This window comes from Chaetodon auriga, chromosome 5 (genome assembly GCF_051107435.1).
Source record: "Chaetodon auriga isolate fChaAug3 chromosome 5, fChaAug3.hap1, whole genome shotgun sequence".
Lineage (NCBI taxonomy): Eukaryota > Metazoa > Chordata > Actinopteri > Chaetodontiformes > Chaetodontidae > Chaetodon > Chaetodon auriga.
In genome coordinates this window covers 20,304,049-20,329,246 of record NC_135078.1, presented here as the reverse complement: position 1 = coordinate 20,329,246, position 25,198 = coordinate 20,304,049, and the positions used below count along the sequence as shown (strand labels likewise).

Sequence of the window (25,198 nt, the reverse complement as noted above, 5' to 3'; positions counted from 1 at the left end):
CATACACCAGCGCACATACAGAGACGGTGACCCACTCAAAATCTGCCCATACACACAAATATAGGTATATTTATGCAACAATACCCAGAATGTACATACAGGAAACATATATGCATGCGTCCAGTTGCAGCGTGCATATGACTACACATATATTGTAGTACCACATACATGGGAGACACACATGCACAATTAAGTGACCGAACGAGAAGTGTTTAGTGACACTTCCACCCCGAGGCTTCAGACAGGCTCCCATCATGCTCTGCTCAATATTCGCCTGAACAATTCATAAACATGATGGATAGAGAGATTTGAAGGTGGGAGGGAAGAGCAGAGGAGTGGTGCTGTCAAATCCACTTGCTGGACTGACTAGTCTTTCTGACAAGAGCTTTTTACTCCCATTGTCTTTCTTTTTGTTTTTCCTTCACTCTGCTCACTCTCAGCTGTAGAGAATAAATGCAATGCAGCAGTGCTTCTGATTTTGTGCACACCAGTCGGTCAATTTCCTAATGTATAAAAGTGACCACTTGCCTCTCTGTCAGCTGATTTTCCCATCTAGCTACCTATCATCACTTGCCTCAAAATATAAAGTCAGTGAAACTGTATTTAAATTAGTTTAACTCTGCATTTTAAGATGATATTTAGATCTTTGTTGAGATATGGACTCATTCACTGGGAGTTGAACTGGGGGTTTTGTATTGAACACTGACGCCTCTGTGGTGGAGGTCTGAAAGCATTCACTAGTTATGTATCTAGTTATCTTTACAGAATTTCCATGTTTTTAGGAGTCTGTGCACACTGATATAATAACATTAATTTGTAAGACAGAGAAAATATTGAACAATGATAGGCTAAGTAGCCCTAATGTTTTTTCAGTAGCCCCCACAGTGACCTTGGACAATTGTAGATGAGGACCCTGATTCTCCTTCACAGCTTGTGAGGCAGAGGAGGGAGGCAATCAAACAAAATGCTCTTAATGTTAAACACTTGAGCCAGAAAGTGCTTGCTGACTTGTGGCAGTAATGCTGTTTCGACCCAGTACTTTCACTCCATGTGTCCATTTTGTATAGTTGAAAAAGGACTCAACTCCACCAGATAAAAACTGATGAACTGAGAAGCCATGCAACAAGTTGTTGTCTGTAAAAATGTCGTCCATAAAATACATCATATTTGAATAATTTATGAACATTGTTCTGCGTATTTTAACCTATGTGTCTCCAGTCGGTGTCTCAGAATGAATTATGAGTATGGAAGTGTTAGAAGTAAAAACTGCAAGTACAGTGCTTTGGCCCGATCTACTGTATGTCTCCCTTTTACTTGTAGACATATTATTGATGGCCTATTTTAAGCCATTGCCTAGTCTCTTAAGTACCTCTGTCTGGGCTTATATTCTCTTTTCCTGCTTTTCAGTTAAATTGTCGTTAAATTGCTGTCCATTAAAAGATGTGCAAGTGTCTGTCTGGTCAGAAAAACGTCTGTAATTCAAACAGTTTTTTGGATCTAATTGACATCTGATGCTCGGATCGTGTAATGGCCTGATCATCAAACAGAGACGACAAAAAGCCTGTGTGATAGATGACGATTGGCAGAGAGGTAAAGGGACACGTTCTGCCAGTGACTTCTAGAGGCTGCAGTATTCATTACCCTTACACCATATTAAAGAACTGCTCACAACAAATAGCATACAAGTAATTTTTCTACTCTCAACTAATTCTCATATTGATGGTGGTGCTCAGAAAACATAAGTCATCATTAAAATCAAAGCAGAGTATCCCCTTTGGGGCTTTAATAAAGTCAAATAATTATACAGTTTGGAGACAACAGCGTCAGTTATTTCAGCAAATGCCCCAAACGACATTTGCTTACGTCCAAGTGATAAAGGCCTCTGGCAGGTATAGTAATTTCTCTTTTCACTGAGGAGCAAAGGAGGAAGTAGAGTCAATTTGTTATAGAGCCACAAAATCTGGATGGGTCAACAAAACATCAGACTTTATCACAGATATGAGTATTAATCTTTTCCAAGATTTTTAATTTGCCACTTGCTAATGACTGTTGCTCACTTCTGACTTCACCTTTCCTCTAATTAAGTTGTGGTAAGCTTAATTTCCTGCCTTGAGTGGGAAAGATACATATTAAGTGAGTCATATCTAATGAAAATATACTGTTGACATCTTTTAATAGAAGTAATACGTTGTTTTAAATCTTTCTTGATTTACAACGACGCCATAGGGAGAGGGAGGGCGGTACAGTCAGAGATGGCTGAAAGTAGAGAGCGTCTGTACAGTAAAAGGAGAGCTTCAGCAACTGAAATAAATGAGGATGCATGCATGAGCAACAGCGGAAAAGACAGAAAAGAGAGAGCAGAACAAGTGAGTCTTAAAATGTGTGATAGGGCACAGATGGAGAACTTGTCTGTGTAGCACTTTCAGATTTTATGATGTGTGGATGCTCTCTAAGTTATTGCTCGGAGGAAAAGATCGCATACGCTCGGTGAAGTTCTTTTTCTCTCTTTCCTCCTCTTCCTCTCTTGCTGTGAAGTCCTGGTTATTGTTACCTCCCTTCTGTCTTGCTGTTATAAAACAAGCCAACTGAAAAACAGCCCTTCCTCAAAAACAGCGGTTGACTCAAAATAAAAGACTTTTTACAAGTGAAGGTAGATAAACACGACATGATTTCTCGCAAATTCGCACTACTCCAGAGCCAGCCTTTGTAGAGTCGTGTACTGTATGCTTCATTAGTTTGGGGTATCCATTTATGTGGTAAATGACTGCATTTCTATCATGCTTTTACTCAAAGCACTTTACTGTACGTCTCATTCGTCCATGCATACACACGCTTACACAACAGTTTGACCATCGGGAGAAATTTGAGGGTGCAGGTCAAGATCAATCATAGTTATGGTTGAAGTAAGCATTTGGTTAAGTTTGGGGAAAGACCATGGTCATAGTTCAAGTTGTTTGTGGGTAGGAGAAGAGAAGCCTCAAGAGGTTGCCTTGGCAGAAAAACCCAAGCATACATTGTTTGGCCGATGTATCTCTACTCAGTGTAGACAAATGATAACTGAAGCTCAGAAAAAAGCTTCGGTTTCCAAAGTGAGGAAAAAAACTTAGGCTTAAAAACACAAGTTGTTGTATTTGAACAAAAACCCACCGACTGCTTTCCTGTTTCAGCACCACAAAGAAAAAAAATCCACATTTGGGTCAGTGCATACTGTATTTATTGTTCTGAGTGAGCTAAACTGATTTTTTAGTTCTTTTTTTCTCTCTGGAAAAAGCTGGCACATGCACTCAAGAGATAATGTCCTCTTTCATGTGTTGTCTGTCTCTCACGGTCTTAAATCCAGTGTTGTGTTCAAGAAAACAGAGTAACACAAAGAGGCTCATTAAAAATACAGTCAGGTAGCAGCTTGTATAGAGTACTTGATGTAAAATAACATCATTTTGATAAATTTCAGATGCACCTTTTCTGTCTAGTGTCAGAATCAGCCACGTGCTCCATCTGTCAAATTTCATTTGTATCGACCTGCTTTTGAAAATCTTCAGTAGTATGTGAGAGATTGGATCCCACTTGTATTTATTTATCTGAGAATAATGGAATCGTCAGCAGATACCTGTGGACCTGTGGCACTGCCCAGAATAGAGATCAGTATTTAAACAAATTAAAAACTTGAGATTGGATTAGAGGAAGTGAAATGTGACCGGGCCTAGTCCTTTAATTTGATACTGCCTATGTTTATTATCAGGCTTGAATTGTATTTCTGCTGCCAATTTTCTCAACTTCATTTGTTTTTTTTTTGTTTTTTTTGCGTTGGCACTTTGTCTTTTCTCTCTTCATCTTATTGTACTTCTAATTTTCTTTCCCTGTATTTTCTTGTCATCTTGTTCCATATCTTTATTTTCTCTCTCCCTCTCAGTTAATCTCTCTCTCTCTCTGTCTGTCTTTCTCTTCACCCCACCCTTCATGTGGATAATGGCGGCACATGTGGTAAGCAGCTGTGTCCGGTGTGTGCATGTGCATGTCTACATGTACATCTCATTGTCCAAAGTATGGGACACCAGCTGTGGGCAGCAGCTGTGTAGTGTATTGTGTGTGTGTGTGTGTGTGTGTGTGTGTGTGTGTGTGTGTGTGTATGCGCACACACCCATATGCAGGTGTGGGCACGTAACCATTTTATGCAGCAGCTGTGTGTTTTGGGTGTGTTTGGTTATGGACAGCTGTTTTGTAGCAAGTGATGATTTTAGGAGCCAAGGAGACAGCCAGGCAGGTGGCCTGGGGGACAAGAGGGAAAGCTAAGCCCGCTGTGATGTAAGGAGGTCCTGAGCTGGGTGTTAACTCAGCCGGGCCTTCTGGACCTCTGCTGCATGGCTAGTGGTTCAGGAAGGACCCCAGCTGTGGGTGTCAGTGTGTATACAGGCCACTAAACCTCTCAGACTCCACAGAAAGCTTATTGACGACTACTGTACATAAATCACAGGGAGACAGCTACACTGATTCTTGGCTTAAAGCAGTCTGGGTTTAAACTGACTGTGGTTCAGATGTCCCTCAAAATCAGATTAGCTGTTCAGGTCTGTGTGCAAATACCAAATGAAATATAAGGAAATGAGAGAACTGAGGCTATTAGATTAAAATAGACAAAATGAGCACTTGTAAGATAAAGAGAGAGATTAAGCAATAAAAAAAACAAGACGGCAGAGATACAGTTGATATCATAGACGTAAAGGAGGATGGAGTTTTTGAATTGATAGGAGAAGAGAAGTGAAAAAGATAGAGAAAAAGTGGAGCAGTAGGCATCAAAAGATGATGGACAGAGGAAAAAGACAAAAAGAGATGAGAAGGCAGTTATAAGCAAATAAAGCAAGGATGAAAAGAAATGAAGGAGAAAGCAAGATATGCAAGACTACAAAACATGGCAGAAAACTAGCTGTCAGCAAATTGTTAGACTAACTGCTGCCTATAAAGTGTGAATAGGAAGTGAATGGGGCCCATATGGGTTCCTTCTGTCATTCCATCTATATTGAAGACCTGTCTAGAACCTCATTAAGGCCTTATGACACCAGCCATACCTCCACTACTAAAATCAGACAGATGGTTATCAAGCTCTATGATGAGACACCAGCTGTGCTTATGACACAGAATGACATAGATCGTCTATTCTGGGAGGAAAACAAGCAAACAAATGCTGTGTTCACTTTTCATTTAAATACTAGCAATCCATTTCGTTACATAACATAAAGCAACACAAACTGAAAATTAAGCGTAAAACTTCCATTTAAGAGAAATGGTGCCATTCAACAGACTTTTTCCAATGTCATGCTTGTAGTAGGTTTGGTAACCACTGTATGGCTAAGTTTAAGGACAATAGCTTATCTTAAAAACTTTTGAGAGGATGGAGAAAGAGAATTCCTAACCAGTAAAAAAACAAAAAAAAAAAAATTGGCAAAGTAGTCACAGAGATGTTAGTATTGATAAGCTCTTCTATGTCTAGCATCAGTTAGTATATTTTGGCACATGAGGAGTGGCTTTGATTTAGGCAAATGATTGTAAAGAGGAAGCAGCATTTACGGAAGCTCCCATAAACGCAAAAGTGAAACTGAAAAGGAGAGAATACTCACAGATATGTGTGTTGGGACCTCACCATGTGGATGAGCAAAGACAGGCCTGCATGTCAAACCAAAGTCCAAAGACAGTGTGTTACTGTACTGTGAAGTTAACGGACCGCCGAGCTCGTTGAGATGCCTCAATCATTGTGCTTCCTGCTTGTGTCTTTCATTTAGCACATTATATTGATTGTGTGTCCCGCGCTGTCAGGTTTGGTTTTGTGTTCGTTTTCTGCTACTGTGTTAAAGCTGATAAGCTGCACTTTATCAGTTAAAAGACCAGTGCCACGGCTGACGAACTCTGAGCTGAGTTCTCATGCTGGATTTCTGTGTGATAAAAAGACAGTTATTGTGTCTTTCTGTGGCAATTACAATCTCTTCTGCTTTGCTTTGAGCATATTTCCCTCTGTCTCTCTTTTCCTAACTACACACACATTCATGTGTCTTTACAGGCATTCTCACATACCTTGAATACACAGATAGCAGTATAGCAGTAGTATAACTCATCTGTGCTCCCTCCATCTGTTAGAGACATGTAAACACGTCCTCCATTGTGCTTCTCATTTCGCTTTGTTAAGCCTCCTGATCTTGAACCTCGCGTCATTGAGCCACATGATCACGTCTGCCATCTTGCCTTCTCTCTCTTTCTCTCCTCCCTCTCACATGCTCGCACAAACACGCACACACCTACACACACAAACATTTACATGTGGAACACACCTGCTTGCTGCCTTTACACTTGTGATTGTAGTTGCTTGTATGTTGTATATTAATTGAAGAATAATATTTGTTCATCAGTATAGTTGAAGCTAAATGAACGTTTTTGTACATTTAAAGAGCAGTTGTCTGATTATTTGTGCATATGTGTTGTGGTAACAGCTGGTTGTGGAGGTCAGTGCTCAGATTCAACCCTTCACCTGATAAATGTAAAATGGGATTTTTAACATTTCCATTTGAAGTGAACAGTGGTTATTGGTCCCTGATATCATGATGGTGCCCTGTTAATTCATATTAATAATTTTATTGATAATGCTGTTAATGAAATCAGTTACTATCCTTAATATCTGCTACCATATCCCAACACGTGTATGCTTGGTTGCCTGATACATCAAGCTGTAATGAGTTTAGGTGTGTAGTATTTGTGCACAGTTTTTAACATGGTGCACCCCTTGCCTGCCAGCAAGTTTCACTCTTAAGAGGAACGAATAAACCTCACATGACACTGTGGATTTAAGAGGCAGAGCCTAAGTAACCATTATTATTTATTAGACTCTAAATGGGGATATCCAACCAACCTGTTCATTATCTGCATAGCATGCTAACAAGACTGATGACAAAATACGTAGTTGGTACAATGGGCAGTTCAAGGATGTGTGGCTTTTAAAACAGAAACTGTCTGCACATTTTGTTGCACATGGAAATACAACAAAGTAAGTTTAATTCAAAGGTCCAATGTGTAGCATTTAGGGGCATCTATTGGCAGAAATTGAATAAAATGTTCATCAGTATGTTTTCATTAGTGTATGATCACCTGAAAATAAGAATTGTTGTGTTTGGAACAATCCCATTGACTTCTTGTTGAGGGAACTAGGGTAACGCTAACTTCCCGGCTGGACAACAAAAATACATCATCCCTCCAGTACTCTATTCAGTTGATTGCAATCTGCAATCTCACAGCTAGATGCCACTAAATCCTACACACTGGTCTTTTAAAGTCTGCAGACATGTCTGTAGACATGGAGCATCAAGTACAAAATAGTTCCAAAAAAATTCGTAACCGAGCCTCAGACTAGTTTCAGCATTTGAAAAGTTCAGTGATTAACATTGTATCACACAAACTACCAAATTAAATTTAACCTAAGAATATAACATGTATGACAAGAATGAGATAAAAGTTAATAAGAGCCATCACTCGTGAATATGTCGAGTGTGTTTGTGTACTGTCCATAGTGTAGCTGTGTCACGCATATACAGTACATAGGCATGCATGTACACGCAGACGTACATGCTTTAGCATACATACACACTGAGAATATATATATTCTAGTGCAATGATATGAAATATGAAAATACAGTCTGAAAATAGCAATTTGCTCTGTGAGGATGAAAGGTTTAAGAATAATGAGAGGATGAAGAATGGGATGTGGTGGTAGCACACTCCCACTCTCTCTCTCACATACACACACACACACACACACACACACACTCACACAAACACATGTACACACTCGCACACATCTCATGTGTCATGCCTGGCCATTAGTCAAAACTGTCATCGTATATACGGCACTAAGCCAAATCATTAGTATGGCGGTTGTCAGATGTTCTTGAGTAGCCATTAGTGTAGGAGAACATGGTATGGCCATAAGATAACAAGTAACATCTGACTTTGTGTTTGCATTGTGTTTAGACTCTTCTGAGGCTGGCCAAGTAACTGATAATATGCTTTATACTTTCTGTTTCATGTCAAGGATGCTACAGTGTGTGTTTCCTCTCCTGCAAGATGTCTTAAATTTGGCTTTTCTAGGACTTTCCAAAAGGAGTACACAAACCTTGATTTAACCACCAAACACTTGAGCTTTCAGCAGCCATGAAAAGCTTCTGAGGATAAAACATTTTTTAAACAAACAGTTAAGCAATTGGGAAAATCCTTCCTGTACATTCAGTGTGCCCACTGTGCTTGGTCAAGGAACTGGCTTTGAGTCGCGTACACTTCACACTTTGGATAAACTCTCGAAGGAGAAATTTTGCTGCTGTGTACTGCTCAGGGAACCCCATTATTATGACAGTGGGGATTGTACAGCTGCACTGTTTTGTGAGTACAAGGTTTTTTTTTTTCAAGCACCAACAGTGATCTGACACTGGACAGGGATTATCAGTTTTTATCAATTTTAAAAAAAGTCCTTCAACAATGTCAGATCCAACCGACGAAATCTGTCCCAAAGAAGGACATCCTTTCATCCAGGTCGATCAGCCTTCAAGGAGAAGATCATTGGCATTGTCCATGAGCCACTTTATGGTCAGCTTTGTTGTTTTGTTTGAATAGATGAAATTTTAATTCACAAGCCCCTTCTTTGACCTAAGCCTTGAAGTGTCTGCATAGTCATATCTAGGATTTATAAGAATGTTTTCTTTGACAGATGACAGGCTTTGACAGCATCTGTATGTAAGGCAGCATCGACCCTTGCAGTATCAAATTCAGGACATGTTGTATACAGGTCATGGATGGACTTCTGCTGCCTCTCATTGTACACTTTTACTTAATTTAGTATTTACCTGTTCATTTATTTAGTATTTACCATGACTTCATGATTTAATGAATTCCCACAGCATGCTTCATCAGTTGTTCTGTGGAGTCCTGATTAACTCGATTTATGACTTGAAGTTTATATGCAGCATTTTGCATGCATCAACAATTTAAAGTTATCATTTTTGTTGATTTTTCTTGCTCCACTTTTATGGAAAATACTGTCAGGCCTGACAATCTGTCTTGGTGCTAGCATCACATCAATATTCTGTTTCAAAGCCTGCCTGCCACAAACATGTACATCTTCCCTATATGCACTCTGAGATATTTTTCAGACAGTCAAGGGCATTGTGACACAATCATTAGGAAAATGTGTGTATGTGTGTGTGTGTGTGTGTGTGTGTGTGTGTGTGTGTGTGTGTGTGTGTTTCTATCTGTGTGTATGTAGGAAGAGATAAGTATTGAGCTGTCTAAATGTTGAGGGTGTGTAATTAAAGACAACCTGAGTGCTGTCAATAGGTGATGACTGCTGCTGTGAACAGTGGTTTGCTCCATATTCAGGTATAATTACAGACCATAGGACCCCTCGACAGGTGTGTGTGTGCACATTATGTTTCAGAGGTTGGAGGATTATTGTTCTGCACCGTTAGATAGATCCATGACAGATGTGTGCCCACAGGTGCATGTGTGGTACTGTGGGGGCGTGTGTGTGTGTGTGTGTGTGTATCAAATCCGCATTGAGACATACTCCAAACCAAACCATGGGATACAGTAGAAAATTTTCCTCACCATCATGCAGTTCATCTTATTTTTCAACAGTGCCACAGTGGCTTTCAACATCACACAGAATCTTGTTTGTGTCTCTGTGTGTGTGTGCCTGTAAATTGACTGTCTCTGCGTGTGTGCAAGGTTGCATTGTCGTGCACATGGTGTGCTTGCCTCCCTTTCCTCCCACTGTGTCTATAATGAAAAGCTAAATGGCCTGGGTTAGCAATGATTAAAGATGGACGACTACCTAGGTGGAGAAGGAGAAAACAGCGGTCGGGAAATGACAGTTTGAGGTAAATGACAGCTCCGCTATGTTTAGGATAAATGGATCGTGCAGCTATATTCAGCCTTCGCCATCAATTATTCAACGACCCACCGACAAGACAAATCCCCAGTAACTCAGACTCCTCTGCAGTGGTGGTCATGAAAGTTTCTAACCAGGTGACATGATTCACCCGGTTCCAATTTCTACAACTGGGTCCATTACATGTTCATATCAGCAAGGTGCCTCTGTGAATTTGTTCCTAATTATTAGCAATTCATTCATGACTAAGAATGTAATGCCCTTGTTATGGAAGCTATTTGTCTGGAATTTACCTGTGACATGTTGGAAATGTCACCCATGTTTCATCATCATTGTTCCTCCCTCTCTGGAGAAGCAGCATAATGACAGTTGTGACCACTCATTACTCTGTGTGTGTGTGTGTGTGTGTGTGTGTGTGTGTGTGTGTGTGTGTGTGTGTTTGTCTTCATTTGCATGTAGATGATGTGACATGTACTGTATGTCAGTGTGCCTGCACACTGACATTCATGCATGAATGTGTGTACATGGGTGATATTGTACCAAGTTTGGCAGTGTGTTCTGATGACAGATGGGTGAGTGGGTCATTTGTTGTTCATTATGCATGTGCGTCCGTTATACAGTGGACTGGTCAGTTGCGTAATCTAATAAGGGGGCTCCAGAAACACCATATTTTTGTGTCTAATTGTCTGTTACATTGTCAGACAGAGTGTCATTCAGTTCTGTCCAGTATGTAGAAATGATGAACAAACTCTGTGTTTTTAGTCTACTGATTTTGGTCTCGTCTTTTTCCCCATTACAGCAACACGGTTAACATTTTTTGTTTTTTTACTGAAATGTTTTGATGGATTTCCAGTAAATTTGGAACAGATATCCATGGAGTTCAGGGAATGAATCCAAATGAGCGATCTTCTGACTTGTTATCCAGTGCCACCAGCAGGTCAAAGTTTGCATTTATCCAGTGAAATATCTCAACATATACTACAAGAATTAGCACAAAATTTAGTCTAATCCTCCGAAAATGTATCCTAATGACTTTGGCCATCCTCTGACTTTTATTTTAGTGCTAAACTATTCAATTGCTTATTAGTTTAATGCTAATTAGCAAATATTAGCATGTTAACACGTGAAACTAAAATGATGAATAGTGTGAACATTGTACCTGCTAAACATTTGCATGTTAGCGTTGTCATTTTGAGCATGTTCACATGCTGATGTTAGCATTCAGCTATCCTCTCCTCTCTCTGTAGGATTCTCCTCCACCCAACAGTTATAATGTGAGTCAAACATTTGAGAAAGCTAATGGCCACTCTTACTTACCACCCCGAAGTGAAGGAGCTAAGAGACGTCAGACCTGTTTCCTCTCTGCTGCACCGCGGGATACTTTCTTCTTGCCATATGACCCCAGTATACCAGGTATCACACATGCACACACACACACATACGCACATACTGAACAGCATCACACAGGAAAACTGATCTATCTATCTATCTATCTATCTATCTATCTATCTATCTATCTATCTAAATGCTTAACATTTGGAAACCATACAGCTCCACCCTTTCACCATCATGCAGTCCAATTAGCTCCATCTCTGTGGGCCTCTAACCTAATATTTACCTCAATTACACTCCCATTGAAAAATGTTGTTTCAAAATTGATAGATTCATGACTTACTTGGATAATTTATGACTAGCCCCATTTCACCAAGGGACTCAACCCATGAGGCACCCCAAACCGTTTAACCAAAATCCAATTTGCATATAAATAGATTTGGACTGTTTGCAATAGTGTTTCTTCTTCATACACACACACACACACACACACACACACACACCAAAGCAGATATGCAGACACAAGAATGTTGACACTCATACACACATACAGACTCACATTGGGACACACATTGATATGTGCACAGTAACACACACATACAATCATTTTGCCCATTACTGAATTTGCATTTATGAATAGGCCTACAGTATATGGAACATTAGAGACATTATATTCCTCATCATGCTGGGTCCCTTGCATTTTACTAATGGTAAGATCATCTTAATCATTCAACATTTTCACACACACACACACACACACACACACACACACACAAAGTCCCAGAATGTCCCAAAATGTCCCAAAATGTCCGGAATGACAGTGTTTGTTGTTCCTGTAACACTCTGTGATATTAACATTGGCTCAAGGTGTTTGTGATACACATGTAGTTTTTTGGGTATTTATTAAAAATAGTGTTAATTTCGCCAATGAAAACTATGACTTTATCAATGACCTATTGTTTTCATGACTAAGATGAGACAGTGATGACAATACAATTAAACACTTTGACTATAACAATGCATTATTTTTGATGAAAAAAGACAAGATTAAAATGTATTTTGAAAAATCCTAAACTTCAACATAAGCTCTCTTTATTTTCATTAACAAAAGAAGGGATGAAATATGACACATACCAGGACTTCACCAGCAGCACACACCATGAGCAGAGTCAGGACTGTGTGTGTGTGTGTGTGTGTGTGTGTGTGTGTGTGTGTGTGTGTGTGTGTGTTTGTGTGTGCGTGCATGCGCGCGCTCCTGTGTTATATGCAGGGCCATGCTGACATGAAACTTGCTGTGCAAACTGTCTGGAAGTGCTGATGTTTCAGTGAGATTGCAGGTTCCTTTAAAGCAGCAGTAAGAGCATCAGTCTAAAAGTAGCGAGCTAAATAGCTAAAAGCCACACGCCTGTATGCCTTGTGATCATAAACAACAGCCCAGTGTGCACCTAACATCTGAGCAGAACTTAGTAACGGATGTACTTCAAATTACCACCAATATGAATCGGAATATTTTACATTGATACCATCAGACCACTAGACCAGACACTTTCTGAAAAGCTGCACTCTTAATCAGTCCTCATCTATCAGCCTGTGAGTTTCACTAGATTTGATAAAATTAGTCAACAAAAACTAAAACAGGATGAGGTTAACTATATATGTAATTATATATATAAAACTAACGAGGACATTTGACACAGAAGTAAGACTTAGATAAACAGAAAAATAGTTGACAAAATTAACACTAGTTAAAATATCACTCTATAGCCTCTTAACTCTGCAGTGGATTAAGCTAAGTTTTGCCCCTTGTCCTGTGCGATGATGACATTTTTTAACTTTGGATGATGGCACGTAAATATTGCCTGATATTATACAGAATCATCAACTCATTGCTGCACATTTCCATCTCATCACCATCTTCTCATGAAGAAAACTTGTCTGCTGGCATTGGGAAATGAATCAATCGCCTGTTTTTAGCATTTTAGCATACTTTTGTTGTTATAGTAGTATATTTGTCAGTCATATATATGGTGATTGTGTAATCTTATCAGTGTAATTATGTCTATATGTACATGCGTCTCTGTACATCTGCTTGTGTGTTTGTCTCATAGTGCATTCTTAACATGGGCACTGTTTCCAAAGGAGCAAAAAAGAATTTCTAATACCTGCAGAGTTTTTGGTCTCCACCTCATCTTGGTGTTGGACAGCAGGGTGGTTCAGTTTTCTAAAAACCTGAGCTTTGATCATAGTATAGACAGTTACATGAAAAAAAGCAAGCGTACCCTGGTGACTCAATTCATACTTATACTGTCTACGCCATTCTGCTGTGACTTTCTTGTCCAGTATAGATGAAAAGAGCAAAACAACCAGGAAGGCCTCTTACATAAGAGAGAACATGATCAAAACCTTCTATTAACCATGAGCAAATTAGTTTATTAATGCTATGGCCGATTCAAATAAACAGCACCGCTACATTATCTGCCACAGCAGCTTTCCTGTATACCTCCTAGCATTGCCGAGGGCAGAATGTGCTGAAAATTACAGATTTCAGCTTCAACCAGAATGTTTTAACCTGCCTTAGCCCCCCAAAAATGTAACACTTAAAAGTTCAATAAAAAGCTGTGGTAGAAATGCTGTATTAGACAAGAATACAAATTTGAAACATCCATCCATCCATTAGCTTTACCTGCTTATCCTTTAAGGGGTCACGGGAGGCTAGAGATGATCCGAGCTGACATCGGGGGGCGAGAGAGAGGCGAGGTGCACCCTGGACAGGTCGCCGCACATAGAGACTCATGTTCACACCTGCGGGCAGTTTTAGAGTCACTAATTAACCTAACCTGCATGTATAGGGGCTGTGGGAGGATTTGGATTATTAGTGGTAATATCTTAAAAATATGCTCTGTAGGATATGATACTCAAACCTCATCTCTTTGCAAGTTTGTGGGGATACACCAGTCTTACGTGCCTCTGTTAAAGCTCCTATGTAAGAACTGATTTATTGAGCTGTGGATTATGTGTGCATGTGTCCATCAGGCCCTGGCCAGTATAGCGTCAGTGTGAAGTCCTTCCCACAAAAGGCTCTGATCTCCTCCAGAGAAGATCGATTCAAAGTCTCCATGAACACCAATCCTGGACCTGGTGCTTATCAGGTAAACATGCTGTTAAAGTTACATTTAATTCTCATGAAACATTCTTAGCTGCCAGCACGTTCCCGTTCTACATGAGCAGCCAACATTCAGTGAAAGTGCACTAACATCAGTCTACCTACAGATGTGTGTGTGTGTGTGTGTGTGTGTGTGTGTGTGTGTGTGTGTGTGTGTGTGTCCTTGGATTTTAGTGTGTTTCTGTGCAACCAAGAGTGAGAGTATGATGAGATATGAGACCCTGTTTGTGTGTCTGATGTATGCAGTGAGGCCACAAACATGCTATATGTCTGACATCATCTCATATTGTGATCCTCGGAGAAGATTTCAGATTTCTTCCTGTGACCTTGAAGCGCACAGGAGAAATTGATTGCTTTGTAAAAAAAAAAAAAAAATCCAAACTTCAGTAAGTTGCTGTGGTTTCGAACAATCTCCACTGATTCAGCACAAGGGTGAATGATGTGGTTTCCCGCTCAAGGCGGCTTTTCACTTTGGGAGGGAATTGCTCTTAATTAGCCTGCCTGGTGAAATTAAACTGGTAAAAGTGAGTGCATTTTTATGAAGTGTAATGTCTAATTCAGCCACCTTAGTCTGCTGACAGAGACAAATGCACTTTATGGTTGAGACATACTGTAATACAGTTGTAATGAAACCTAACCAGGTCCTAATCTCTCTCTGCTCCATTTCGCTGTGTTTTAATAGGAATTGCAGCTTTGGGTTACAGCAGCTGGTGAACGTGTGTGTGTGTGTGAGATGATTGAAAGAGCTAATGTTGCTTCCAGTCCCTGCTGACATTGAGTGGTGAACATCAAAGACAAAACCGCTGCGTTTGATTTAAACCTCGCTACACAGTTCATCATCATGTTCATGTCCATGGGTGTAATGTTATCACAGGGCTCTTTCTTCTCTTTCTCTCTGTCTGCATGTCTCCCAGTCTGTCTGCTGTGTCTGTGTGGATTTAGCTCCTCAAATTGTGCCTCTCTTCTCTTCTGCAGTTCACTTCGTCTGTCGCTCCTCTCGCTGTTTTGCCTGTTTCCTCCTCTCTGTCCCTTTCATCCTGTTCTCCCCCATTCCCTGTGGTCGTTTTGTGAAAAAGTTCAGTGCGACTGTCACAACCAGTCTTGGTCAGTTATTGTCGACAGTCGACAGATAAAATCACACTGTGTACGGGGCTGAATGATTGTCTTCTGATCCACTTCCTGCCCATCGTTCTCATTGAGATTGTTGTAAACATTTTTACTTTTATGAGGGGAAATGAGGCTAAAATGCTGTCATGGGAGAAATAATAATCACAGATGGCAAGCAAGAGGCAATCAAGTTGTAAGAGACACGTCGAGGAATTGACATTTAATAGGAAATGGTTTCACAGTCAGATTTGCCAGAAAAGGCACGAAGCTCACAAAGAACCAGAGCAGCAATGAGGATTCTGCTTGGAGAACAAAACCAGCCTTAATGAAAAACATGAACCTGAACTCAACATGAACTCAAATTGCCAAAAGAAAAAAAAATCAAAAATCTCACAAGGAAGATAATGGAGGTGGAGAGAGCTGAGGCGGCAAACGATATTGACATGAGCCTATCAGCGCAATAACTGAGAGAGATGTCAGGTTATAACTGCCACGCTGGACACACTTCTTGAAGATGATTAGACAGGTGGTTGCCAAACAGCAAATGAATGAAGCAGCTATTGCCAATCAGGTGATGCAAGCGTAGTGCTTAAGTGCTGTTTGAACATACAAGTTTATCTATTTCCAGCTCTCTCTGCAGAATCTACGCTCTTTCATCCAAATATAGCATATTCCTCCATTTCTATGCAAATTCATAAATTAGCAAGGCAAACTGTTTTTGATGGATGTCCACTTTGGTACAGGAACATGTGAGAATTTGCAGGATTTGATTGCTTGAATATGATTGGACGTGACTAGTCAGCTGGTAGCCAAGCAGCTGATGAATAAGCCAGGGATTGTGAAGCATGAGCAAAGCAGCTCATGCTAACACCACTTCATTGCCCAGTCTAACTGAACGCCATCCTCTGTTCCAGTTCATCAGGTTTCAGTTCAGAGCCGAGATCCACCTCAGTCTTGTGAAATTCATTCTTCTTCAGTTCTCTTTTCTGCACAGTATCCAAACTTTGTTGCCTGCATCTCTCCATCCAGCGTCAACTGAATTTAGCATTTTTTTCTACATTTCTTTGTCTTTTCGATGCAAATGTAAGCATTTAACTGTTTTTGGATGCCCATTTCTATTTTGGGACAGGAACATGACAAGAAGTTGTGTTCTCACTGGGTTTTGGGGGTTACTAAGCATTATTCAGTTCAGCTAATTGTTGTTTTCTGTGGATGTTGCAAAAGTCATGTATGTATATGTGGGCTACATGTTTCGTCTTTGTTGGTCTCAATGCTCTTAATGTTAAACAGTATGTCCCAGTGTTTGCATCACTTTGTACATGCTAAACCTCAGTAACACAGGCAGAGTACAGTGCATAATTTTTCCACATACATTTTAATAACCTCTGTCTCCCTATGCAGATGTATGCTTGTGGATGTTCTTTCATCATCGTATGCTGTGTTTTTCCTCTCTTTATCTGCTCTCCCCATCCCTCTCTGCCTTTCACCCTGTCTCTCTGCTCCATTTCTCTCTGTTAGAAGGGAAAACTGCAGGAATTTTTACACTAGTAACCAGTAAAGCTGTTGAAGTATCTCATATGATCCTCCTCTACTCTTTTCTCTCGCCTCTCCTCGCCCATTCGCCCATCTAAAGGTAAAAAAAAAAAATGCATCAACTAAGGCGTTAAATTAAAAGTATAATCAAAATCCTCAATTTTGGCTAGTCAAGTGTTTGTCTACCGCCACTTTAGTCAAACCAGAGTTAATGTTGGAAGATAATTGGCTGAAAGTAAAAATGGGTTTGGCAAACTTGAAATAACACGATTAGATCTTCCATACCAACGATAATCAGACCAATAACTAAGTCATGGGTTTGACTCCACTTTGTGAAGAGTTTGCATGTCCCTTTGGTCCTTGCATGGGCTTCATGTGGGTGCACCAGTTTGCACCCATAATCCAAAGACATGCAGCTTAGGTGAATTGGAAACTGACTAGCACAAGAATAGACACACAGCCAAGAATAAGGACAACAAATGCTCAACAAATAAAGGTCAGTCAGGACAGCAATGTATGCTAGTAAAGATGGCTGTACATGTCAAGTGTGCAAAGGTTGTAAACAATTTAGTGTAAAGACATTACAAATAGTGCAGAGAAATATTGAATGGATGTGCATACATGGAGCGGATGATTAAGTCTGCATGTATACATGTCTCTATACATTTTGTACAGCGTGCAGGATTTATATTGACAGTGAAAGTGCATGATGATTTGCAGTACAGGGTTCAGTAGTGCCTCCAGAGGGCAGAAGTTGGAACAGGTTGTGGCCAGGATGTGATGGACCTGCAGTAGGATAGATAGAGTACTGTACAGATTCGGGGTAGTGATACAGTAAACTGTTCATTTTGATATAATTTTGTGACATGTTCATGTCTTTTTTAAGGATGTCAACCCCTTGCAACATTTAGATGTGCTTGTTAATGTTTCAAGTAGCGTACGCTCTCAGGCACACTATCAAAAAAAAAAAAAAAAAGATATCTGCCATGAGAAGTACTACAAACTGTAGGTACTGCATGTATAAAGTCACTATACAAAACATATTGTGATTTGTGCCTTATAGAGATTTATGCATTTGTTAGAGAGACATTTCATGAGTCAGGTTAGCTTCAGGAGGTTCAGTTCTTTTTTCTTTCAGTGGAATGCATGTCTAAGCTCTTGTCTCAGTAATTAGCTGTGTGACTGCGAATCTATACGACACCACAGGCCATACAGAGTTAAAGATGGTGTGAAGTGGTGCAGAGAGGAAGAGAGAGATAAAAGAGCGTTGAAGACAAGCAGGCAGAGAGAGTGGGATGATAGCGATGAGAGAGAGGTAGGGATGGGTGAGAGAGAAAGAGGAGACAGGGGTGAGACAGCAACGGAAAGGTGGTGGAAAAGCGTAGAGGAAGAGAAGCAGAGAGATATACAGCAGCAAATGGAGCAGCTGAAGAGGGTAGTTAAATTCAACAGCTGAAAATGTGTTCGGAGGGCCTGCAGTCTGAAGCAGACGGCTGTGTAATGGAAAAGTATCTATTTAAGCATCAGTGTGTGCGTATGTGCATCCATCCATACATGTGCCTGTAATGCCACAAAGCTCTTCTTTCAACTAAATCTACCTGAGTGGCATTAGGTCACAGTGTGGGCTCATTTAGTGTTTCTATTAAGTGCACCATGTTAGGCACCTACTTCTAGAAATTACGCTCGATAACCTTTCTTATACATGACACTTGTCTTATTGGTTGAGCTTAATTTATCAGAGAAGGGAGTGAGGATGGAGCACAGGGATATAAAAAGACACTGGGAGCAGACGTCAAGCAGACACAAATATTAATTAAACGTTGTGATCTTTGCTGATGCATGAGCCTGCCAAATGCAAAGCACATGCAGAGCCAGAAAGAAGAAGCTGAAGTTTATTTGATATTTATTTTGAGTCAGAACAGAAGGTGTCCTAAACACAGCTGACATTTCATCAAACCGTCCTCGGGGTGTGTTGTTTATGTCTCTACATGTGTGAGAGTTTTTATACTTCTACTTTTAAAGCTTCCACATGGGAAGCACTGCCACCTGATACCATCTAATCATGTTCCCATTTTCTCTGAAGAGGGCAGTGAGATAATATTCTTTATGATTTAAAATGCAGACATGTCCCACCATTGCTGCTTTTCGACCTGTCACACTCAAACAGACTGTGTTTGTTTGCTATTGTCTTTTCACGTGAAGTTTGCATGTTGTTTGGAGAGCTGGGAACTTGCATGTCTATACTGTGTGTGTGTGTGTGTGTGTGTGTGTGTGTGTAAGTCCAAAACACACAAGGTAATCTGCTGGAATAGCCATTATGGTTCACTGCCTGGGGATCTACAGCTAGATCAACTTGCTGGTCAACCTAACTGCCCTGCCATATTCCTCCATGCATTCTGCTGCCTTCTTTTCACAGTGGTCACATTTAAGGGAAATAAAAGGTTGACAAGTACCAGAAATTTCCTGTAAATGAAGAGACACCTCAAGCTAGTTCAAATGTCCAACTCGAGTTAATCACCGTACTCAAATTGGCTACTCTTTTCACTGCAACATATATCCAACGCACCCTTTTTATCACAGGGTACTCAAACCATCCGTACTCTGCTGCTCTGATCACCTGAAAGCCATGCTGTCACTCCTTTTGATAGAGCGTTTCTGAACCCCCCCCCCCCCGCAGCATCCACTTGCAGTGCAGGCGAGGCAAGGAAATTATTGTTGTCGCTCCTTGATGTGCTGTGCTTGATGTTTGGGGAGTGATGACATCAGGGCCTAACATCATTGCTGTGCATCGTCTACATTCACGTAATAACCTACAGTGAGTTGGCTGACTGAAGCGCTGATGAAAACAGGCTGTCTGTTTCTGAAAGGTGTTTTTATCATTATCGCATCAGCATCGGTTGATTGTCCAAACGCTTGAAGTCACCCATGTTTACACCTCTTTAGTCCTCTTTCTAAGATGGGTCATTTGTCAAGGACTCGAGATCGTTCATTCGCTTGATGTTAGTGGATCGCTGTGATTTAGTCCCAGTAGTTGTAGCTTATATTGTTGGTAGATGTTCCTTTATGTTTTGCTCAACAGAATTGAGCTCAAGGGTCATTTTCTTTGGATTTTCCAAAGAGGAGAGATGTCACAGTGTTCACGGTCATCTTCCAAACTGTCTTGTCGGCAGCATCTTGTCGGAGGAGGCTATCGCTCGCTTCTTCTTCACTGTTAGCTTGATGTTGTTGTTGCTGCTGTTTGTGTCCTCTTCTGCAGGCCATGTTCTTAATTGCATTTGTTCGATTATGAAGAGTGTTTTCATGCCAATTAAAGTGGGTTTAAAGCAAACTTAAAAGACTGAAACAGGAGAGCATGCTTGGGACATGTCTCACTCCATGGACGCCATTTACGAAAGCCCTCTTATCCCATCTTCTACCTACAATCAGCAGTGGGTTTGTTTTAACAATGCCTATCAGTTAACCAGGTCTTACCCATAGAGGTGGCAGATCAGACAGAACGCTCTTACAAATCATTGTAACAACACTCTCAAACATACCATTTTGTTGTTTGTGTGTGTGTAGCAGCATAAAGGCACCTCCTTGTGTGTGGTGAACGTACATATTCCTGCATGCTCCACAGGCACAGTCTTTGTTTTGCTGCCATGAGTGCATGTGTGTGTGGGATAATGCTTGTGTTGCTCGTCTGTGTCGTGTACTGTGTGTGTGTTGTGGGAAAGACTTTGCATCCAGCACTTTTTTCTCCTGCGCTTGTGTGCACATTTGTACACGTCTGCATACATACTGAGCAACATCATCACCAACTCCCTGCATAGATCCCCTTTCCCTTCTCCCCTCTGTGACCTAGTGAAACATCCCATAATCTCCCTCATCATTGCCATGCCGGTGGTGTTGTCACTTCCAAGGGCTCTTCCTCATCTCCTCGACCTCCTGGGCAACCCTGAGGGTGACCTGGAGTTGAACCCACAACCCTTTTCCCATTAGGATCAATACTGAGATCTGAGCAGCCCCGCCAATGTGCCTAAATCCTACTATATTACCTCTGGCATACTGATGTGTGTATGTGTGCTGGGAGGTTAGGGGAGGAGTTGGGGTGGAGAGAGAGACAGAGAGAGAGAGAGAGAGATTTGATAGCATAGAGGCAGATTCCTCAGGATGTATCTGGGTGGGAAGGATGGCAGGTCAAGTGGGTGTGTGCATACAACATTCATATAACTCTCTATAATGTTTCATTCTCTACATGCAGTATCAAGAGTTGAACAGAGACAAAGATGAAAATCGCCGACACTTCTCAGTCAAAAATAATATGCTTCACACTACACTTACACCCATTTACGCTGAGTGGTAGAATTCTGTATCCTGATATGTTATCTGGATAATACATGATCCCATCTTGCTTTGTGTTTAGATCTGGTATTTTCAATGCATTCTGCACATTCTCATTGAGATCTGATGTCTGTCCTCCAGAGCAAACCAGCCCTAGACTACCTTAAGAAATCACAGAGGTTTGTGAGTTGTCCAGTAAGGGAGAACTTTCTAAACTTTGTGAGATGCCTCTTGTAAAAATTGTATAAAAAATATTGCCTGAGTTTGCTCCACTTTGTTACAATACTGTGTTGGCTACTCTGTGACTAGGTAAATTTTATGCCTTGTTAATAGCAGATCAGCTGCACAGTTAAGCACGCTATCGCAGACACAGTTATTTTTTACTGTTTTTTATTTATTTCCCACCCGCAATGCTTTCATTTTTCACGCAGTTCTGTTGAATAACAATCTTTTGGCGCTTTCATGGCACAGAAATGACGTATAATCAGTAATTAGGCGTGTCTCTTTCAGTCTTCTCACTTGCTTGTTCTCTAAATTTGAACATTTTGTGTTGTCTAAAAACACATATCTGTGTGTTGTGTAGCCTACGGAGGCAAGCATGTTGTACAGATTGCATTTACTCCTACCTAAGATCTGAACACAGTGTGAGCCAGACTACGTCCAAATGTAGTCAGACAGATCCGCATTCCTATCATGACACATTTACGCCTTGCATTAACATGCGTTTTTCCTTATCCCGATAACATGTCAGCTGCAGATTGCATTTTCATACCAGGTGTAAATGGGGTCGTAGATAACTCCTCAGTTCTGTCAGGATAGTCATGTCAAGGCTTCAACCTTTTTTTCTGCAAGAATAAGCATTTTAATGGCTCTGCTCATGTGATGGAACCAACAGCAGCTTGACACACACAGCTGATGAACATGAACTTATATTAAATATAACACGTGAAGAGGCTGTTGAGGTAGAGGATGCACAGCTCAGCGTTGTTTTATACAGACTGACAGAGCAGCAGATGTTTATATGGACCACCTGCTGTAAGAGATGAGGTTGTGGACACATTTGATTGGATGGTGTGGAACATGTGACTGTAAAATGACCTCCATACCTGCCTGAACCACCGTGAGCCTCCATCCTTCAAAGAGTTCTGTCTTTTTATGGCTTGTCCATTTCTTGGAAGACACTGTAAAGCTGCTTCTTATGAGGCTGTTGGCTTTAGTAAACAGGTTCATACACTGTCAAGGGATACAGTTTATGTGAAGTTTTATTAGAGTGTTAAATGCAGTAAAAACCAGGGAGTTTGGTGGAAAATGCCAAGAACTGTTGATTACTCCTGTTTTAAAGACAGAGGACAACCATCCATCACTTCTCACTTCATCATACTGGCCTCCATTCACTCATCCTTCTATATTTATGTGTCTTTATTGCCATAGATCAGGGGTCACCAACTACAATTGTCCAAGGGCCAGAAATTTCCAAGCACACACTGTGAGGGGCTTTACTTTCAGATAAGAAAATACAATTTATTTAGGTCTAACTAGCCAATGATTGTTTAATATTTTCGCTTTTTTACAAATTGATATTATTCCCATGAGCGTGTATTAGTGTGAACAGACTCCTAAAAAACATGGAAAATTAATAATGATAACTAGATACTTTTAGAGCTCCACCAAGGAGGCAGTCAGTGCTCAGTGCAAAACCCACAATTCAACTCCCAATGAATGAGTCCCTGTCTCAACAAAAAACTGCTGTTCACGATCCCAGAAAGCTACAAAAATACTCATTTTGAGACTCCCAAGTAAATAAACCCACCCTCTTGCATCTAATAGACAAGCCTTGTGAATCTCCACCAGAGTTACCGACCATAGTCCAGCCAATGCGCTACGGTTGGCTCCAAGGAATGGTCAGACTGGGAGTCGAGCAGTTTGATGGTGGGACCACAAGTGGAGAAGATAGAATCGGAGAATAATCCAATTCTGTGGAGCAGGTGAACTATGAATTATGGACTTCTTTGCTTGTTGTCAGGGGTTGGCAAGCTAATCGCAGCTCATTCTCTCAGGATAGACTGGGCCTCTTTCACTGGTGAGTAACTAGATATGCGCATTTTCTGAATTCATTACTATTCTGTGGGCCGGAGGGGAAAGCTTTGGTGGGCCTTCAGGCCGCCAGTTGTCGATCAGTATGTTCTGTTAGCTGAAAAAGTCTGTTTACAATTTTTTGATATTGTAAATGAATATTTTTTTTTCATACTTATTTTCACTGGCTTGTTTTCAGAGTTTAACATCAGCCTGTTGTCCGGATCGTTGATGTTGGTGTTTTATACCCACATATTTCACACAAACACACTCTGTTACTCTTATTTTACCTCCATGATCACACCTCATCTCTGTCCTGTTTGTGTCTCTGCAGTTGAGTCCAGCTACCATGAACACAGTAATGAAAGGCACCTTCAATGTGACACTCAACAACCCTCTGGGTCCCTGCTGTTCCCCCCGTGTGGCCCCTGGCCCTTTATCAAACCACACGACCGTTAATGCTGTCGAACCCAACACCTTCATCGCCACCAGCACTTCTTAGAGCTCTTTGTGGGTCAAAGTTGAGAGGTGAAAGGTGAGTGGAGTGAAAGGGCAATCTTAAGGTCACACATTTCAATTCATATTCTGGGCAAAGCTGATTTTTCATGAATATTTATGGTTCTATCCATAATGAGTGATCTTATTTTCAGTTATTGAATGGTATCTGGTATAGAAGCTTTTCGATTAAACGAACAGAAATGTGGTGAGATCAAAATATTGCAATCATAATAATACATACTGCTATTCATAATAAATCTTGAGGAGGTTTTCTAAACAAGCTGTTTTTGGATGAATTGTAATAATCATCAATCATCACTTTTTGGCTTGTTTGAGTGACTTTCTGTTGCCATTATTTCTACTCCCTGCCACCTCTTGAAAGCTTACTGAAGCAGTCTGTCCAATCTTTGTTTGTTTTGCTCTGTGTGTGTGTGTGTGTGTGTGTGTGTGTGTGTGTGTCTGTAAGCCCAAAAATCAAATAACAGCACACAGTGGAGAGCTGTTGTTTTGCTAATAGTCTACAGTTTTTCAAGTGTTAGAAATTGCTGTCATAGTTCATTTCACACTTAATTTACAAATTAGAGCAGCAAATAAGTTTTTCAAACCTAAAATTTGTCATTTTTTTATTGTTTCAGGCAGCAGTTGGGAGGAAGATACCTTTTCTTTATTCAGTATCGCAAAGTGAAATACCTACGATGGACCCTGCATCTCGTCCTGATGGTTCTCTCATTCTGGACTCGCAGTAAAAACAAGCTTGACACACTGAATCAGCTGTTTTTGTGCATCGGTTCCCTCCGTATAAACCACTTTGTTAATCAATAACAATTAAAAAGCTATTAATATGAATATCGCCTGAGGTCTTTTGAGACCCTGTTCCTCTTTAAGAGGACGTCTTGTCCGTAGGGCACTTTGGTTTCTTGAAGCAGCAGTCAAAAGATCCAATATGACACAAATAAGACAAAGATTAAAAATGATGGGAGGGTGGGGGGTGGGTGGGCTTTGATTTTAACTCACACATTCTGCAACTTCCAGGATTGTCAGAAATCATGTTTTATTTAATGACAATGAACTGGGACGTGAGACAATTTGAACAAAAAAAAAAAAAAAAAGCCCTTAGTATTCCTAAAGATTCGTAGCCCTATGTCATTGCTTGGCATGCATAAATGATGAAACCGTTCATTGTGTCTTTGGTGTGAAAGTCATATAGAAGACTCATATCTTATGTTTTAGTTTTGTTGTACATTAATAAATGTTGG

At 40.5% G+C, this 25,198-nt stretch overlaps 1 protein-coding gene across 1 annotated transcript in view; it reads left to right on the top strand.

Annotated features, from left to right (window-relative positions):
• stpg2 (sperm-tail PG-rich repeat containing 2) overlaps positions 1–24,888 on the top strand; it is a 53,600-nt gene extending 28,712 nt beyond the window's left edge. Inside the window, exons 11-14 of the mRNA XM_076731631.1 lie at positions 11,161–11,326; positions 14,279–14,394; positions 23,779–23,979; positions 24,578–24,888. Of these exons, the coding sequence (XP_076587746.1) occupies positions 11,161–11,326; positions 14,279–14,394; positions 23,779–23,946 (450 nt within the window). The 3' untranslated portion in view covers positions 23,947–23,979; positions 24,578–24,888. The remainder of the gene's footprint in view (positions 1–11,160; positions 11,327–14,278; positions 14,395–23,778; positions 23,980–24,577) is intronic.
• The last annotated feature ends 310 nt before the right edge of the window (positions 24,889–25,198 follow it).